Consider the following 21,139-nt stretch of genomic DNA (forward strand, 5'->3'; position numbering starts at 1 on the left):
AAAGATTTAACAAAACAATTCTTTCCATGCTAAGAACACTGACAGAAGAACAGAAAACTGACTGGAAACGCTTCCTCCCCAAAGTTCTCCACGCATACAATTACACCTCTAGTGATGCAACAGGCTACTCTCCATTCTACTTGTTGTTTGGCAGATCACCTCGGCTTCCCGTGGACATCCTGTTTGGCATTGAGAGGGAAAACCAACCAGGCTCATATCAGGCCTATGTGGAGAAGTGGAAAAAGAGGATGGCAGAAGCCTATGAGATAGCATCTAAACATGCAGGCAAATCAGCCAACAGGGGAAAGAGACAATATGACAAAAAAATCTATGGTCCAGAGTTGCATGTGGGCAGCCATGTCCTGGTGAGGAATCTGACGGAGAGAGGAGGGCCAGGCAAACTCTGCTCATACTGGGAGGATGAGATCTACATCATCAGAGGATGTAAAGGAGATGACAGCCCAGTGTTTGAGGTCCAACCTGAAAGTGGAAAAGGTAGGACAAAAGTCCTCCACAGAAATCTGTTACTGCCATGTGATTTTCTTCCTGTAGCAGAAAACACAAAACCACTTCAGAGCACAGAGCAAGTAAGGACAAGAGACAATCGTGAAACCAAACAGAGACTCACAACACAACACATCCAGCAAACAGACACTGATGAGGAATCAGATGAGGAGTTTCCCACAGGAGTACTGTCTTGGTCATCCTCAGAACAGCGAGACCCATCTGCACTGAATCCCACAGTACAGGAATTCTGTCCGCAGAACACATCTGATGTTTCAGACACACCTCACGTGCCTCATGGAAATGAGGAGGAACAGGATGAAAACCTGACTGCTGACAAGAGAGAACTGGGGGACGCAGACAACAAGGATGACACTGGGAATCCAGAGGAATGTGTGGACTCTGACAATGAGATACAGGAGGAAACAGAACAGAGAGCAGGATATCCAAAAAGAGAAAGGAGAAAACCACAGACTTTCACATATGATCAACTTGGCCAGCCCAGCTTCACACAGTGTCCACCAGAGACACAGTGTCCACCAGAGAATTGGCTGTTAACGGCTACTGGTGGCCTTGGTAATGTAAGAGACTGATATAGCTCAGGGACTATTTAAGTAAAAGACTGAGAAAAGCAGAGCTTTTAAACATACTAAACATATGGTCTTTTACCCTAAAATTACTAACATCTGGGCCTTAGATAAGGTGGTTAGAAAATAAAGACAATCTTACCCTTTAAAAAAATATACACTGTAGTTTTTGGCTTGGGAAGAGAGCTGGACACACAATCTGTGTGTGTCATGGATTATAAAGTATTGGGCATAAGGACTGCTAGAGAAGGAAACCCAACCAAGTACAAGGACTGATAGTTTGGTAGTGATGTGAAAAAGGGGGTAATGGGTATGTGAAGTGACAATGTCACAGGCAATCATAATCACAGTGCACAGTGATTATGGGGCTAAAAGAGAAAAACAAAAGTCATATCCTTTATGTTTAATAAGTACATGTTCCCCATTTATTGCAATGTCTTTCTGGATTTAGAGGTAAAAACAATTTACCAGTGTAGTTAAATGTCGAGACGACATTTTTCAAGTGGGGGAGAGTGTGAGATATATGGAAAAACAGCTAATCTGAATTTATAGTCAAAATAAGAAGTTCATCTGAGTTCATTAACATTTAAGATTAAAAACAGTTGAATAAGAGTTAATCTGAGTTAATTAGCAATTGAAACTCAAAAACAGTTGTAAAACAGTCGGATACCCATTTTGTTTTTGGTTTTTCCTTGTTTTTATTTATTTTTCTTGGTTAAATGATTTCATACTTGAATTAGGGTGTAATACTAGAAACAGACAGTAGGTGTCGCCACCTCACCAGGAGCATTGTCTGCCCATCAACGTCTTCTTCTTGATTGTTATTACTTGTATTTAGTGAGAGAAGGGTGTGTAAGATTGTGTGCAGACATAAACATTAAAACATTTGTTTTAATTGTACTTAAAGCTCCAGTAGGCAACATTGTTTTGGTATAATTGAGTAAAAATTTTATAATATCCTCTAAGTATAATGTAAATCAAGTGGTCTGAGCAAACAATAGGTTTCTGCACCTCACCATGGCTCTGTGTTCAGCCTCTAAAGAATCAGTATCGTGCCGATGTGCATCAACCAATCAAAGGTCAGCTCAGACCACTGCGTTCCTATTGGCTTTTTCTACTGCATATGTGCGTTCCCGTGCCGCTGGCAGAAGGGGAGAGCAAGCGGCAATGGCAAACAGTGCACCAGGTAAAATAGCTATTCCAGCATTTAGCAGCACGGCTAAACAACCCAAAAAAGGAAGACAGAACTCGGTTTCCTGGAACCCTGGAGGGAGGGGAAGGGTGAGGTGGGGTCGGGCCCGGCCGGAGAGCGCGAGGGTCGGCCGTGGGAGAGGAGCCGTGGGAGCGGAGCCGAGGGCTCTCCGCGTAGAGAGAGAGCTGAGCCTTGGGGGTATATGTGCGGGGCCGCGAGGGGGGGATGGGGAGGGCTGCTGCGCGGAGAGGGAGAGCTGAGCCTCGGGGGTATATGTGCGGGGCCGCAAGGGAGGGACGGGGAGGGCTGTGGCGCGGAGAGGGAGAGCCGAGCCTCGGAGGTATATGTGCAGGGCCGCGGGGGAGGGATGGGGAGGGCTGCTGCGCGGAGAGGGAGAGCCGAGGCTCAGGAGTATGTGCGGGGCCGCGAGGGAGGGATGGGGAGGGCTGCTGCGCGGTGAGGGAGAGCCGAGGCTCCCAGAGAGGGAGAAATAGAACCAAGTAGGATAAAATACTCGTGTGTTCGTCTGGTAGGAGGGGCTCAGGGCGGAGACGAATGAAACCTAACTCAAATGAGAGTCAAAAATCAACCGTTTTCAGGCTTTCTACCTACTGCAGCTTTAATGTGAGTTTGGCAGTACTGAAGCTCATATTAGTTTGCTACTCTGTTAGCAGGGGCTGGGGATATGCTTTCAGGCGCGTGTTTATTACAGAACTGTATATTAGATGATGCTGCCGTTAGCATTAGCATCGCAGGCTAACCTATTGATGCTACTGTAACCAGATAAATACATAGATACATATGCGGGGTAATATGTGAAAGTAATGTTAGTATTATTATTGTCATTTTGTTTGAGATGTATAAGGACTGTTATTACCTGTATTCAGCGAGAGAAGAGTGTGTAAGATTGTGTGCAGACATAAACATTAAAACATTTGTTTTAACTGTATTTAAGGTATCAGCTGTTTTAAATGGTGCACCCACAACACACTTGGACTTCTTCTCTGCTCTCTCACGGTACCGCTGCACACTATTGACTGCTTGTTGTGTGCATCCAGCAGACACCAGTGACTCACCTGCTTTTAGCTTTGGCAAGTCACGGCAAGAGCTGAATCTGTTCCTCAGACAGCTCCGTGCCAAGCTATTGACTCTCCCAGGTGTTTCACCAGCCCGCTTATTTTGTCTTTATCAAAGGCGTTGTTGGACTAAGAGTCTCATCCTACTCTCCAATGTGCTATGTGTGAGCTCAGTCCTGCGTGTTCTTTAATGAAGCAATAGGAGAAGATATTCGGTCTCAGTTAATGTAGTTTATTAAGCAGTAAAGGAATAAAATTACAGAGCTCTGGGTCTCAACTTCACGTCCCTGGCGAACAACAAAGGTGTGTCAGTTCACGAAGTCTGACCTCCTGTCCTTCCCCTGACCCAGTATATTTGAGCGTAACAGAGTGTCATTGTGCACGCAAGGTGTTGTCCTCTTCTCATTGGCAGTTCCACTTCCTCCTTCACCACACCACGCCCCTGCCTCGTGTTAATCTGACTCCTTCCCGCTGGCGGTGGGGGCGTGGTTCCTGTTTTGAAAGACAAGAGAACAACACAACTCTCTACACGTGCTGTACCTTACTATCTGTTCATCACTTTCTATTCTTTTTACCATATATGAAACTAATTATCTAAGCATTGCGGTATGTGCTCCTCAGACTTCATGTCTCTTCCTCTCCTGTACTTCTCCACTTCTGCAAAGCAAACACATTCAGATCAGCTGAAATCATCTCAGTATTCTCATTGTTCACACATCTAAAACTTATATAGTGAAACACAACTTATAGTAAAACACATAAAATCATTCTATTCCCAACAGCGTGCATCAGAGCTCATTATAAATTGTCCTTTCTGTCAGTGGTGCTGCTTTTGTCCCAGTACAATCTGACCAGTAATGGACTCAGTGCACGCTTCCTCACTGCAGAACCACTTTGAGAGGATTAAGAGTATCCTCCAGCACCATGAGACTCTAATGGCGACCGCTGCAGCAGAGGCCAGTCTCCGACTGCTAACGAGCAGATGCTAGCAGCATTAGCCACCCAGGTGCAGCAGTTAGCCATGGAATTAACCCATGCTCCAGTCATGGCACCGCCAACTGCTCCACCCTGCCTACACCACCTGTGCCACGTCCTGGAGCCACACCTGAACCCCTGGTGGGGAGAGCCTGAGGGGTGCAATATGTTCCTGATAAACCGCTCTGTCCTGTTTGCAATGCAGCCCTACACCTTCGCCACTGAGGAGGCTAAGGTGGCTTTCACCATCAACCACCTGATGAGGAGAGCTCGTCTATGGGGAACTGCAGAAGGTGAGTAGAGGACTTTGGCCTGCTCGTCTTTGCAGGCCTTTTTCTGCTGAGCTTCACAAGGCCTTCAGTACGGGGGCTTTTGGAGCATCAGACTGTGGTTGACAACTCTAACGACGTACTCAGGCCCACCAGAGTGAGTAGACCTCTACAGCCCTGTGTGACACCTTTCTCCATGGGTTGGGAGATTACATTAGAGATGAACTGGTGTCCCATGATCCCCCATCCACCTTGGATGGGTTGGTTGAGCTGGCCTTCAGAGTTGATCTCTGTATCTGGGCGCAGAAACGTGAATGACGCCAGGGGACCCAGAGAAGCCAGCTGTCACCCCAACCTCAAGGTCCAGCAGCAGCTTCCAGTCTGGCTGCGGCAGCAGGGCCACAGCCCAGGGGGCCTGAACCAATGCAGTTAGGACAGACCAGTCTGACTCCATAGGAGCGAGAGTACCAATGCCTGGTGAGCCCTGCCTGTACCGCCAAGCAAAAGGCAGAGCTCACCAGTAGATGGGGGGAATACTGGTGAGCAGGACCCCAACAAGACTCTCCTCCAGCCACTTATTTTATGTCATACAGCACCCTGCTCACTCCACAAAAGTCCTCTACTCTGTAATGTCTGTGTAGCTGTTTTTGTTTTGTTGTCTCTGTGATTGTTTTTGTTTTGTATTGTAATGTGATTTTGTTTTTTATGTGCTGCAGAACAGGAACCTGCTGAAAACCAGTTTTAACTAAGTCGGGCCAGTTTAACTGTATCACATCTAATGTTACTTTTAATTCTTTCCTGTATAAATAAATAAGTTAAATTAAATTCTCTCATGTCCATATACAATGAAAAAAAGAAGACAGTACTAACAGTTGAACTGTCGTTTAATTTGTGCACATTCATTGTTGTGATTCTACATGTACAAATGGTGATAGTTTTATCGGTACAACAATGCATTTGATACATTTTAAGCCTCTTATGAATAGAAAACTGTAAAGCTTGCTGCACAAAGAGTCTTTGCACTACATTCAGAGAACAAATACATGGTTTTTACATACACACATTTTAGTTCAGATGCTGTGTCATATAGATATTTCCAAGTGGCCTGACATTGTAACATGTTATGTTTTACGTGGTTAATTGAACACAGATTTGTAAAAAATACTTAACAGAGCTGTTGTGTTTGTATAGTACAAGGTTCACTGTAAGGTTTACTGTGGGTATAAATAAGAAAAGTGACATTATAATGCCTACAACTGTATCTAATTAATTATATGTTTATGCTATAAGTGTAGAGCACTAACAAAAGAGAAGTGTTTATAACATCTGAATACGGCCTTTAGATGATGAAGGTGATGATGAAAAAAACATTACATCTATAAGCCTCATTCATTGTTAAATCTACAGTAAACATATTGGTCCATTCTTCATTTCAGTACTCAGTCTGATTTATACAACTGGTTGAATGCAATTCATATGTACTAAAGTAAAGGTAAAGTTCCACTGATTGTCACACACCTGAGTGTGTGAAATTTGTTCTCCGCATTTGACCCATCCCCTGAGGGAGCGGTGAGCAGCAGCGGTGCCGCACTCGGGAATCATATGGTGATCTAACCCCCCAATTCCAACCCCTGATGCTGAGTGCCAAGCAGGGAGGCAATGGGTCCCATTTTTATAGTCTTTGGTATGACCCGGCCGGGGATCGAACCCACGACCTCCCAGTCTCAGGGCGGACACTCTACCACAAGGCCACTGAGCTGGTTACAACTACAAGTTGTAAAATCTAATTGTTTTAATTTAATTCGAGTGACCCAGTGGCCAAATTTTCCTGAAACTCCCTTGCCAGAGAATTATTCAAATTATCAACATTACCAGTTTGGAGCAGTGCATTCACAGTGGCAACCCCATGCTGCTAGTTGGTGTGTGTAAATTAATAAAATATTCACTAGCTTGTCAACAATCTCATTTTGCAACTCTCTGCCCGTTTTATTTAATATAAATCTCTGTGACTAAAAGCTTAAGTTTATGCCCAAAATCAGTTCTTTACTGAAACTGTTGTTATATTCTGAAAGAGGTAAATATCTTACTATATAATGACGAAAACTCTGTCTGTGGGTGTGTCTGTCTGTGTCTCTGTTTCACGTTTTTCTCCTGACTGATTTGGTCAATTCATGTGAAATTTGGCTCAGTGGTAGAGGGTCATGGGAGAATGCGAATGAAGGAATATTACATCAATTGGCCAAAGGGGGTTGCTATAGCAACCGATTGAAATTGCAAACTTTGAATAGGCATATCTCATGCCTCATATGTCGTAGAGACATGAAACTTTGCACAGAGATGCCTCTCCTCATGAGGAACGAATTTACCATAAGAACCCATAACTTCCGGTCATATAGATTTTCCACCATTTTGAATTTTTTTGAAAAATCATTGATCTCTTCCTAGGAAGTTTGACCGATCTGCATGAAACTCAGTGAACATAATCTAGGGACCAATATCTAAAGTTCCCCCTTGGCAAAAGTTGGAAAAAACTTACTAAAACTGAGCTTCAATAAGGCAATGAATATTGCGGAGGGCGTGGCTGATCACATAAAGGTGTATAACATCTCAAGGGTTCACCGATCAGCACGCAACTTTGTAGGCATATGACCACGCCCTCGGCAATATTCACTGCCTTATAGAAGCTGTTGTATTTTGTACGACATCTATTGCACGTCTGTCCTGGAAGAGGGATCCCTCCTCAGTTGCTCTTCCTGAGGTTTCTACCGTTTTTTCCCCCAGTTAAAGGGTTTTTTTTGGGGAGTTTTTCATTATCCACTGTGAGGGTCCTAAGGACAGAGGGATGTCGTATGCTGTAAAGTAAAATTGAATTGAAATTTTGTGCAGTGGAAAAAAGGGCTTTAGAAACCTTGTGGATCTGATTGGTTATTTTGGTTCAGGAGAGGTTAATTTGTGTAAAAGCCATTAGGAGAACTTGGAGGAGCAATTGGAACATGTTTGTTTTTTTTTTGTTTTTTTCACAGATTTTCAATCTCATGTACGATATAGTAACAGTTTTGGCAAATATAATAAAAAGATGTTTTTTTTAAAAATTTATATTCTTTTTAATGAATTTCTCAAAGTGGGGTTGTATGAGGTACTTATCCATAGTCACTGCATTAGCTACAGAAGATGGTGGTTGACACGCCCCAAGTTTGGAGAAGCAGGCAGGAGTACAGCTGCAGAAGCTAAGCAATGTTCTGCTGTGGACAGGGCCAGCAGCAAAACATATTAGCCACCTAAAAATGGTTCACTTAAAAAAATATCAGTTTAAGTTTACACTAGATTCAGACTCTCTCACTCTGTTTCACCTTGCCATCAAATAGCTGTTTCCGAAGGGGAACTGACGGTATGATCTATTCTGTTTCAAAGCCACTAGACCTTAGCCTGATTCCAGACCATAGACCCCGCCCACTCAACTGAGTAGGCTTGCATCTCTGGTCTGGCATACTGCAATGAATTTGCGATTTATCTCGTCCAAACGATGGAAGGACCAATGAATGCCGGGGGTGGGGGAGGGTCTAGCGATTAGCCAATCAGCGCCACGCTGATGTCAAGCTGTGCGCCGGTGGGTAACTGGTGAGGATAGCAACAATGGCGACCGCTATAGATCCTACAGACCACATTAACGATGCTATCGAGGTATTTCGCCACTACTCGCGTTAATGGAGGACCAAATTAAGGAAGCTGCTAAACTGGATTTAACGGCGATGCAGCTGGGCATGCACAATGATGGAGACATTTTAAATGGGCAATGCTCACTTGTTTTCGGCAACCCCGAGGCATGGATACTAATGACGTCAGATTCTGGGTGAGTAGTTGATCTCTACTGATTGGTTAGGGAAAAATCAAATTCCCTCCCCCTTGTAAATCGCCTTCAATGGAGGCGATGCCAGACTGAAAGTTCTGGGAGCTTCAGTCTGACACTCAGGCTAACAGATTCATTTTAAAATTTGCTAATGATTCGGTAATAGTCAGCCTCCTTCATGATGATGAATATGCCCATGGTCCTGTGGTTGATGAATTTGCAGACTGGTGTGAAAATGCTTTTCTCCAATTAAATGTACGGAAAACTAAGGACATGTGCATTGATTTTAGACAGAAGCCCAATAACACCAATCAGAAAACAGTAATCAAAGGCCAGACAGTAGACATTGTCGAAAATTACAAATATCTTGGGACTATTCTGGATAATAAGTTAAATTTTACCTGCCATTCAGAGAACCTGCAAAAAAAAGGCCAGGAACGACTGTCCTGTCTGAGAAAACTCTCCAAGTTTCAGATCGATAAGTCCCTGATGATCTTATTTTATAGATCATATATTGAATCTGTGCTGACCATTTGTCTCCTCTGCTGGTTTGGCAACCTTAACACCAGGTCAAAAAATGCACTAAGCAGAGTGATAAAGACAAGTAATACGATTCTGGGAGTTCAACAGTGCACACTTACAAATCTGTTCAATAGACAGATAATCAGGAAGGCTAATGCCATTCTTTCTGACAGCTCCCATCCTTTACACTCTGAGTTCCAGTTTCTGCCTTCCGGCCCCCGTCTCAGACTTCCTCGTATGAAAAGTAACAGGTACAAGCACTCCTTCGTCCCTACAGCCATTTCCCTTTTGAATTCAGGACAGGGTAGGAGGAGTCGTACCTGACTGGTTGATATTCATGGAGCTTCTTATAGGCAGGCTGATTTTTGCTTTTGTCTCCATGTGGTGTTACTGATGTTGGCAGAAATTGATAATTACGCACTGTTTGCACTTTCCCTATCTTGTATGGGCTATTTGAGTCGCTGCTACTGATGTTGTTTCAGCACAATGTATTATCCCTCCCCCCTCTTAGACTTTTAATTGTATGTCTTGTACATTTTTTATGTCTTTTTTTTATTTGCCGCAACACTAATTGCCCTACGGGGACACAAATAAAGCTGAATCTGAATCTGAATCTAGACCTCTCTAATAAAAACAGTCATTTCACCTGGCAGAGTGTGGGAGTGGTTGCGTTTAATGTTACCTCAATCAGTTAGTTGTGTGTGTTACTGATATGTTATTGTGTGACATTGGTGTTTTAAAGGGTTAGTTCAGTTTCAACAAAGTCACATGAATAATAATAATAATATATTTATGGTATATGCCGGTTAAAGTGGCAGCAAGTCTGAGTAACTCCTGTTTTTAAGCCATGTTTGAGTGTGTTTTTTTGTTTGTTAATTTTTCCAATGTGATGAGGGATGACCTTCTGGCTCTGAGAGGAATCACTTGCGGAGTCAGACACCCGATATCGACTGAGCTGAGGAAGCCGTTCAGAGGCTGCAAAGCAGGAGCTAAGCTAAAGGCTAGGAGTTGGAGATATAAGCCTTTCCCACCATTGGTCCTTATGGGGGATGTAAACACACTATCCATGTGAAGAGCTGCCGGCACTGGTGAGGAGCCGACGACTCTACAGGGAGTGTAGTCTCATGTGCTTCATGGAGACGTGGCTGAATGACAACGTGCCTGACTCCTGTGTAAACCAACCTGGCTTCTCTACTGTGCGAGCAGACAGGGTCGCGAAGCCAAACGGCAAAAAAGAGGTGGGGGAATGATCCTGCTTGTGAACAATAAATGGTGTCATCCTGGACATATCACGGTGAAGGACAAGATCTGCTCACAGGATATTGAACTGTTGGAAGTCAGTCTTAGTTTTCACACATTGTCGCCATTATTGTCTACATTCCACCACAGGCAGCGACAGCAGTGGCGTGTGACGACATCCATGAAACTGTTGCTAGGATTCAGACTCAGCATCCTAGTGCATTCATTGCAGTAATGGGGGATTTTAACAACACTGCTCTCTCCTCCCATCTGACTGGGTTTGTTCATTATGTGGACTGCCCCACCAGGGAGAATAAGACACTAGATTTGTTTTATGGAAATGCCAAGGACACCTGCAGTGCCTCTGCCCTACCACTTGGCAGATTAGATCATAATCTGGTCTCTCTCCAGCCTACATAAAAACCCTTTGTATGAAAGTTGCCTGTTACCACCCGCTCAGTGAGGAAGTGGTTCCCGGAGAGCAGTGAGTCTCTCAGGGACTGTGTTGAATGTACAGACTGGACTGTACTACTGGAGCCACAGGACAACATGAACATGGACAGGAGGGTGGATATATAACAGAATATATAAACTTCTGTAGAGACACTGTGATGCCAGTAAAGACTGTACACTGCTTCCCCAATAATAAACCCTCAGTTTACAATAATAGCAAGCAGCTCCTCAACCAGAAAAATCTGGCGTTCAAGAAAGGGGACAAGGAGAGACTCCAGGAGGTTCAGCTTGAGCTGAAGGGGAGACTGAGACAGGCAAAGCTGGACTACAAAAGAAAGGTGGAGAGTAAGCTGCAGCAGAACAACGTCAGAGAGGTGTGGAAGGGAATGAGGGACATCACAAGCTATTCAAAGAAGAATAGCCAGGTTATGGATGGTGATGTGGACAAAGCCAACCACTTCAACCTGTTTCTTAATAGGTTTGATGGAGGGGGCAGTGTTCACCCTACCCTTGCATCCATCCTCTCTTCCACAGTGTCACTTGCTAGTAGCCCCTCCCCCACTACTGCAGCTACAGCTACAACATCTACCAACCACAGCCAACTAACACAGTCCTTTAGAGCAGACAACATGAGGGCGGAGCTCAGGAGACTGTGTACAGGGAAAGCTGCGGGCCTGGATGGAGTGTGTCCAAGGCTCCTGAAAGACTGTGCAGCCCAGCTAGTGGAACCCCTTCAGTGGCTCTTTAACAGGAGTCTTCAAACAGGCAAAGTCCCGGTGTAGTAGAAAATATCTTGTCTCGTAACGGTACCCAAAGTCGAGTGCCCGGCCAAGTTAAATGACTATCGACTGGTGGCCTTAACATCATACATTATGAAGTCCCAGAAGCACCTGTCAGGAGCACATGGGAGTGGAAGATGCGGTTCTTTACATGCTGCATCAGGACTACACCTACTTGGAGGAGCCAGGATGTTGTGTGAGGATCCTTTTTCATGACTTTTCAAGTGCTTTTAATACTATTCAGCCCCCCATACTGAGAGACCGGTTGGAGGGGATGGGAGTAGATCGCTTCCTGACCTCCTGGATAACAGACTACCTGACAGGGCGGCCTCAGTATGTCAGATTTGGAAGCTGTGTCGCGGGTATGGTCAGGAGCAGGACTGGTGCTCCACAGGGAACTGTTTTAGCACCCTTCCTTTTCCCACTCTACACAGCGGACTTTAAGTACAACTCAGAGTTCTACCTCATACAAAAATACTCTGACGATACAGCTATTGTGGCTTGTATCAAGAGCAATCAAGAGTGGTGTTTCCACCTGAACACAGCAAAACAAGGATGGTGGATTTCAGAAGAAAGAAGTCACACCATCAACCAGTCTCCATACAGGGGGAGGACATTGAGGTGGTGCACACCTACAAATAGGAGGGGGCAGAGCCACCTGTTCTTACTGCGAACACTGAGGTCCTTTGATGTGTGTGTGGAGATGTTGACCATGTTCTATTATACAGTGGTGGCCAGTGCATTTTTGTATGCTGCAGTGTACTGGGGAAGAAGCTTGACAGACAAAAGCACCAAATGTTTGGACAAGCTGGTTAAAAAGCTGGCTGAGTGCTTAGCAGGAGACTGGACCCACTAAGAACTGTGGTGGAGAGGGGCACATTGAACAAACTGAAAGCTATAATGGACAATAGCAGACACCCTCTCCACAGCCTCCTGGAGCAACAGAGGAGCAGCTGCAGCAGTCGGCTTAGAAACAGAGTGTTTCAGGAGATCCTTCATCCCCCTGGCAAAAAGACTGTTTAATACCTCTTGAATCCAGTCACACACTCACACTTACACACATCACTTTAGCCACAACTGGCTCAATCAAGGCAGCAGTAGAGGCCTGTTTAGCCCAGTTGAGACCAAGGATTTGCGAAAAGATTAGTTGAAACAGGCAACTACTTGCAATGTGCCATTCTGAAATGTTGTTCAAACCTGCCGGTTTACAGCAATGCAACTAGATGGGACGGTCTATCATCTTTATGCAACAACTCTCTTCCATTCTGATTTCCAGCTTTTCAGGCTTATTTTGTGGCTGATTATAATTTGCAGCTTCTTAAATTATAAATGATGACAGTGAGCTACAGTTGTATTTTTAGTGTTAAAATGGGGAAAAACAGAAACGAAACGAGCATCAGTTGGACTGTATTTATAATAAATACGCCACAAAATATAAATAATCAGCACCAATTAATCAGTCAGTGAGAATGTGTGTGTTTGGGGGGGCATAAGCACATACAGTGAGCAGCAGCAGCAGCAACCCACCGTCCCATACCGGCACACCATGAGGACAGAAACGGTGGGCTCAGAGGGGACAGAGCACCTGCCTCAGCAAGTGAACATGCCCTCTGCATTCATTTTGATTTAACCAGCAGACTTCACTACAAGTTGACTGGCTGAAAAAACAGGTGATGTGCTTTACTTTCTAAAACCAGCCACTGGTGATTTCACCAGCTAAGTTGCAGGTGACACCATCACCTGGCTTGAGTCAAGCTCAGACCACAAAGTTTACACTGCTACAAATTTTCTGTGAAACATTCTAAAACGGTTTTGTCTCATTGCAAATCAATGGTCTGAACTGAACTTTAGATATAATAACTGTTTTCTTCAAAATATACTTATGGCTTTGAAGGGAGCAAAGATGGATTTAACAGCTCCAGAAAATGTGAAAATATTCCAATTTTAGCCCAGGTACGCTGTTTTTTAGGTGACTAAAATACATTTTGCTGCTGTCCCCGATACACAGCAGTACATTATTAGCTTCTTGCTGTCTGCTTTTCCAAACTGGGGGCATGCCCTTCTACTGTAATTGACTGTGGATAAGAACCTCATGCATCCTCACTTCAAACAATTCAAACTATTCCTTTAAGTACAGTGCACACGTAAGTCCACACATGGCAACTTCCATATTTGCAAAGGGACAACCAGTATACTCCTGGTGACACCAGTATTCAATTTTCACAGCAAAATAAATATATTCTACTTAAATTACTGTAATCACTGAATTTACTTGCGTAGGAGTTTATTTGCGCTAATCTTTTAAAAACTATCATACACATCCTGTCACCAACAGATTTTGCATATATATGCAGATATCTGTACATAGCGATTAACTGGAGTGAGACAATTTTTTGGAACTTGCTTGACCTTGACCTACTTGACCTTACTGTATTAACTAACCTATTGTGACCCCTAGGATAATCACAGCCTTGTAAAATTTTACAGTCACAGATAAGAGACCTAGCACATTCAAAAGAGGTATGGCTATCCTAGGTATATTGACAATAAGAGAGTTTCTTAGCAATATCCAGAGGTGTTCAACATCCAAATGCCAAAATATCCAAATGTCAAAAACATTTGCTCCCACATGGTGTTCAAGGCCTTGGTGTCTTCATGTGTTTTTTGGTGGGACTTTTTGGTCATGGCTGAATTTGGCATAATATCTGTGTGACAAATGGTATCAACCCAAAAATTGCTGCAACAACTTATAAGACACAACTGAACGTGAGAATGGCCATCATATACTTGATCATAATGTTCTAAGGCCTTCTACGCTATAAAATTTTGTATGTTTGAATGGGTGCTTAACCAAAACACAATGTTTATTACAAATTTATGACTAGAAAAACTTTGACTTGCTATGACCTGCTTTCTCCCCTTAAAAATGGTTCTATGGTGGGTCTCAGAGGGTTGAATAAGTAACAATATTGCCAATGTGACATTATCCCACTGGTGACCAAGCTAATGAGCTTGTTTAGAACTCACTCTCCTCCAGAATCTCCTCCATTGTCTCCCCAAGTGTCATCTCTCCATCACTAATGGACAAGCTTTTCCTGGTGAGAAAGTCAAGCTCTGTTGTGCCACAGACCTTCAACCTCTGACCTTTAACCTCTCCTATTCCAAGCCCCTCATCTATTCCATGTACAGCCACCTGAAACAGGTGCGGGTGTGATGCAGAGGTGCCATCCTCATCGTAGCAGTCACTCTGCTGGGAGCATTGTGGGTGGCGCCCTCCAGTGAACTTCCACAGGTGCTTGAGGGGGACACTCCGAAAACAGCTCCTGATCTGAAAATGGTTGGTGAACAGGAAGAGCTGCCAGCGCTTCTTCAGTTCAGCTTGGACCTAATTTTCAATATAAAGAGAAGTGTCATTGAAATGTAGCGTGTTACAGATTACTGGTTACCTTTTTAAAAATGTAATAAGTGATGTAACTATTTTAATTACGTTATTAAGAGTAATATGACTTCTTACATTTGATTACTTTTTAATTACTTTTCTAACACATACTTTAACTTTAAAACTTTTAGCAAAGAGGCTGTGCCAAAACAAGACATTCCTGCATGGCCAAAAAAATGTAATGTAACAGAATGTTTTATTCTACATCTTAACTTCTTACCAAAAAACAACATATTCAGATGTAACACCTCTGTAATCTACATTTTAAATAGTAACTAAATTTAATCACATTTTTCTTTTCTATTTTTTTCTTTCTCACTGTAATTTAATTACATGTAACAATTTACTTGTTCTGTCTGTTTACCAACTGGTGCTGGGCAGATATCATACAGTTGGTTTATATAACTGATTCTGCCTAAGATAACTGCTGGAAATTAGGTTCATTTGTTCGAGTTTGTGGTCCAAAACAAAACAATGAGCTAAACCAGGCTAAAAAAGCTTGGCCGCTATCTACAAAGTTGGATAATAAATATCTGTAAATTTGTCACTATGAATGACAGCTTCACATTACACAGTCATTTACCATTTTTAATATTAAGAATATCAATTAGTGCAGCTTTAAAGTCGAATTTAAAGAAATGTACCTCTCCATTAGCAAAACAGTACAGCACAGCAACCAAGAATCCCTGAAAAAGGTTACACATTACAAATTATGGTTAATGTGGGTTTATAACAAAAATGACTTGCCATGTTTTTCTTTTTCACAGGTGTTACCTGAAATGAGCTGAGGGTGAGGTTGATGAAGTTCCTGGCATAGCGACTGCTGCCCTCCACACATTCATCTATCAGCACAATGAAAACCACTTCATGGATTCCCAGCAAAGGAATCAGTACCAGTGTTGCTCTGGCCAAGCTGAAGGTTATTAACAAAAACATAATGTGGTGAATAAACTGAGACTTTTAGGACAAGGCAAAAACAGAATTAAAAGAATACACTACACTACTACTTTTTACTTTTACACTATACACTACTTTTCAAGATGCACTTCACTTGGAATGTGTTCAAGATGGCTGCTTCTGTTTTTCTCTGAATCTGTGGCTGATTTTCTGTCTCACAAAAATATGAGGAATCCTGCATTAAACTCAAAATTTCTGCTGCTGTTTCAACTAAGAAGATTAAAACCATCTCAATACTGAAAAATTGTGGACTTTGCTGGTATCTTTGGAGGTTTTTGGCTCTATTTTGAATCTATTCTGCTGAACTCTAGGCCCAGTAGGCCTTGATGACCAACCATGCCTCCTAAGCCTCAAACAACACCACTGAGGAATATGTCACCATGGCTCAAGTACGCGAATTATTTGACCAGCAAAAGGTTTCTGAATCTGAAGAAAAATTGAGAGAACTATTCAGTGAGAAACTGCAACTGGATCATCCTGAAAATACAGCTGGACTGGGCTCATAGGACCTAACCTTTGTAGTTATTATCGAGCATTCTCTACATTTCATCTGAGTATAAGAAGTCTAAGTCCAGAAACTATGACAAATTCATTCATTATTTATCTTCACTCAAAGATAAATAATGTAGTTCAAGCTGAAGCCCACGGTTCGCCACCAGCCTGTTCATGTTTCCAAACGCTTTTCCCCACTCAGCGGCACACCCACTGAGGAGAAAACTCTGGTTATTGGCAGTTCTTTTTTGAGAAACATGAAGTTAGCAATACCAGCGGCCATAGTCAAATGTATCCCTGGGGCCAGAGCGGGCGACCTTGAGTCAAATTTAAAACTGCTGGCTAAGGCTAAATGTAGATTTAGTAAGATCGTTATTCACATCGGCAGCAATGACATCTGGTTACGCCAATCGGAGGTCACTAAAATTAATGTTGCCTCAGTGTGTGAATACGCTAAAACTATGTCGGACTAAATAGTTTTCTTTGGACCCCTCCCAAATCTGACCACTGATGACATGTTTAGCAACATGTCATCATTTAATCGCTGGCTGTCCAGGTGGTGTCCAGCAAACAATGTGGGTTTCGTTAATCATTGGCAAACTTTCTGGGGAAAACCTGATCTGATTAGGAGAGATGGCATTCATCCCACTTTGGATGGAGCTGCTCTCATCTCTAGGAACCTGGCCAAGTTTATTAGTAATTCAAAACCCTGACAACCCAGAGTTGAGACCAGGACTCAGAGTTGAAGTCTTACACACTTCTCTGAGCTTCTAGTGCAGTTACCCATCCATAGTTTTATACAAACGGTGTCTGTCCCCCGACCACCTAAATTATCTAAATCTAAAATTAAACAAAGAGGAGTTGTGCATGACAACCTAATAAAAATTAAAACCTCCTCTGTGATAGAAAGACAAAACAGAAGAATTAAATGCGGACTGTTAAATATCAGGTCTCTAACATCTAAAGCAGTGTTAGTAAACAAATTAATATCAGATAATCATATTGATTTACTCAGCCTCACTGAAACCTGAAACTGTGTCAAGATGAATATGTCAATCTAAATGAATCCACTCCTCCCAGTCAAAATAATACCCACATTCCTAAAGGCAGCGGCCGAGGTGGGGGAGTTGCAGCCATTTTTAACGCTGGTCTGTCTATTAATCAGCCCTAAACCTAAACTAGATTATAATTCCTTTGAAAGCCTTTTATCTTAGTCTTTTACATCCGACCTGGAAAACCTCTCAGCCACTTTTATTTGTTGTAGTGTACCGTGCTCCTGGCCTGTATTCTGAATTTGTATCTGAATTCTCAGAGTTTTTATCCAGTTTAGTTCTTAAATAAAGTTATTATTGTAGGTGATTTTAACATTCATGTTAATGTTGATAATGACTCCCTGGCTACTGTGTTTATCTCATTATTAGACTCCATTGGCTTCAGTCAGGGTGTACATAAACCCACTCACTGTTTTAACCATGCCCTCAATCTAGTGCGGACGTATGGAATTGAAATTGATAACCTAACAGTCTTTCCACAGAATCCCTTGCTATCGTATCATTATTTGATTACTTTTGATTTATTTTTACTCGATTACACGCCACTCAGCAACAGTTACAATACTAGATGTTTATCAGATAGTGCTGTCGCAAAATTTAAGGAAATCATTCATTCGTCGTTAAATTTAATACCATGTCCTTCAGTAACAGAGGTTTCCCGTACTGACTTTAAACTCTCCCGAATTGATCATCTTGTCGATAGCACCGTAGGCTTGCTGCAAATAGCACTCGACTCTGTAGCACCTCTTAAAAAGAAGTCAACAAAGCAAAGAAAGTTCGCTCCTTGGTATAACTCTCAAACCCGTAAATTAAAACAAATATCACGAAAATTTGAAAGGAATTGGCAATTGACCAAACTGGAAGAATCTGGGCAGACGGTCTCAAAACGTATAAGAGGGGCTTCCGCAATGCCAGAGCAAACTATTACTCAGCTTTAATAGAAGAAAATAAGAAAAAACCCAGGTTTCTTTTCAGCACTGTTGCCAGGCTGACTGAGAGTCTCTGCTCTATTGAGCCTTGTATTCCTTTAGCCCTTAGCAGTAATGATTTTATGAGCTTTTTTAATGGCAAAATTCTAATTATTAGTGGCAAAATTCATGACCTCCTGTCCTCAGATAGTACCTATCTAACCTCAAACACAGCTGTAAGACCTAATATATATTTAGATAGCTTCTCCCCGATTTCTCCTCAACAATTGACCGCAATGATTTCTTCATCTAAATCATCAACGTGTCTCTTAGACCCCATCCCAACTAGGCTACTTAGGGAAGTCTTAACTTCAGTTAACACTCACTTATTAGACATGATCAATATATCTTTATTAACAGGCTATGTACCACAGTCTTTTAAGGTAGCTGTAATTAAACCTCTAAAAAAAGCCCACCCAGAACCAGAGGTGTTAGCCAACTATAGACAAATATCTAATCTTCCCTTTCTTTCAAAGATCCTTGGGAAAGTAGTTGCAGACCAGCTGTGTGATTTTCTCCATGATAATAATTTATTTGAGGAATTTCAGTCAGGATTTAGAGTGCATCATAGCACTGAGACAGCACTAGTTAAAATTACAAATGATGTTCTGATTGCTTCAGACAAAGGATTAATCTCTGTACTTGTTTTATTAAATCTTAGTGCGGCATTTGACACAATTGACCATCAAATTCTGCTACAGAGACTAGAACATTTATTTGGCTTTAAAGGTTCTGCACTAAGCTGGTTTAAATCTTATTTATCTGATCATTTACAGTTTGTTCATGTTCACGATGAATCATCTCTATGTACTAAAGTTTGTTTTGGAGTTCCACAAGGTTCTCTGCTCGGACCAATCCTATTCACTCTATATATGCTTCTCTTAGGTAACATCATTAGAAGTCACTCTGTAAATTTCCATTGTTATGCGGATGATACACAATTGTATTTATCGATGAAGCCAGAAGAAACTAATCAATTAACTAAACTTCATAATTGCCTTAAAGACATTAAAATCCTGGATGAGAATCAATTTCCTTATGTTAAATTCAGACAAAACTGAAGTTATTGTTTTTGGCCATGAACAACTCAGAGACTCTTTATCTGATGACACAGTTTCTCTAGCTGGCATTGCTCTGGGCTCTAGCACTACCATAAAAAACCTAATATCTGACCAAGATTTGTCTTTAAATTCTCCTTTAAAACAAATCTCACGGACTGCATTTTTTCATCTGCATAATATTGCGAAAATTGGGCCTATCCTGACCCGAAAAAATGCAGAAAAATTGGTCTACACTTTTGTTACCTCTAGGCTGGATTACTGTAACTCTCTATTATCAGGTAGTTCTAATAAGTCTTTAAAAACTCTCCAGCTAATTCAGAATGCAGTGGACATGTGTACTTACAGGAACCAAGAAACAAGATCATATTTCTCCTGTTTTAGCTTCTCTGCACTGGCTCCCTGTAAAATCCAGAATTGAATTTAAAATCCTACAATTAATTTATAAAGCTCTAAATGGTCAGGCTCCGTCATATCTTAGAGAGCTCATAGTGCCCTATTATCCCACCAGAACACTGCGCTCTGAGAATGCAGGGTTACTCGTGGTCCCGAAAGTTACCAAAAGTAGATCAGGAGCCAGAGCCTTCAGCTATCAGGCTCCTCTCCTGTGGAATCATCATTCTGTTATGGTCCGGGAGGCAGACACCGTCTCCACATTCAAGACTAGACTTAAGACTTTCCTCTTTGATAAAGCTTATAGTTAGGGCTGGCTCAGGCTTGCCCTGTACTAGCCCCTAGTTAGGCTGACTTAGGCCTAGTCTGCCGGGGGACCTCCTATAATACACCAAGCACCTTCCCTCCTTCTCTCTCTCTCTCTCTCTCTCTCTCTCTCCCCTTTGCTAACACTCATGTCCTGTTATTGCATCTTGCTAACTCGGCCATACTGCATGTCACTAACTCGGCATCTTCTCTACTGTCTCTCCACTGTCTCGCAGGTTAACTTATATCAAAGCGATGCCTGAATAGTGTGACGTGTGGTTGTGCTGCTGCTGTGGTCCTGCCTGATGCCTCCTGCTGCTGCTGTTATCATTAGTCATACTTCTACTGTTACATGATTATTGGCACATATGTATACTATCAGATATTAATATATACTTTCAACTTATTGTACCACAATAGCCGTAATTATAATTATAAATTATAAAGTCTATGAAAGTTATAAGCTTTAGTTTCAATGAATGTTTTCCAATTGGCAGCTCTACCAAGAAATACAGTCATGGCTTTAATAAGTCTTGGTTCATAGTTGATTTATTTAAGCTGTCTATAGAAAATATGTCTCATATTTACAAATCTTACAGAAATAAATATACTCATTCAGGTAGAACTGCAAAAAAGAAATATTTCAGTGAAGAATTTAAGAGGTCTTCAAAGGATATTAAAATCACGTAGAAACTCATAAATTATGGAGGACCGGAACTGCCAAAAGTAAAAATAAATACATAAATAAATAAATGAGTCAATAAATAAATTCATATGCCATTAAATTGCACCAAAAATGCATAAAAAATAAATGTGGGCATTGATTAACTGATGAAATGCACCTTTTCTTTTTACATTTAAATTCCCTCACACATTCTTTGTACATTTACATTTCTATATACATTTTAACATTTACATTCCTTCACTCATTCTTTATACATTTACACTTCTTCATACATTTACACTCCTTCAAATATTTTTGTACATTTACATTCCTTCAGACATTTAATACAATTTATACAATTACATTC

The 21,139-nt window shown here is 41.9% G+C and overlaps 1 protein-coding gene across 1 annotated transcript in view; it reads right to left on the reverse strand.

Moving 5' to 3' along the window:
* Window positions 1-3,910: 3,910 nt before the first annotated feature.
* glp2r (glucagon-like peptide 2 receptor) overlaps window positions 3,911-21,139 on the reverse strand; it is a 71,166-nt gene continuing 53,937 nt past the window's right edge. The window contains exons 11-13 of the mRNA XM_033611450.2: window positions 15,657-15,795; window positions 15,527-15,568; window positions 3,911-14,828 (exon numbers count right to left, since the gene is read on the reverse strand). Coding sequence (XP_033467341.1) covers window positions 14,460-14,828; window positions 15,527-15,568; window positions 15,657-15,795 — 550 coding nt within the window. The 3' untranslated portion in view covers window positions 3,911-14,459. The remainder of the gene's footprint in view (window positions 14,829-15,526; window positions 15,569-15,656; window positions 15,796-21,139) is intronic.

This window comes from Epinephelus lanceolatus, chromosome 21 (genome assembly GCF_041903045.1).
Source record: "Epinephelus lanceolatus isolate andai-2023 chromosome 21, ASM4190304v1, whole genome shotgun sequence".
Classification (NCBI taxonomy): Eukaryota; Metazoa; Chordata; class Actinopteri; order Perciformes; family Serranidae; genus Epinephelus; species Epinephelus lanceolatus.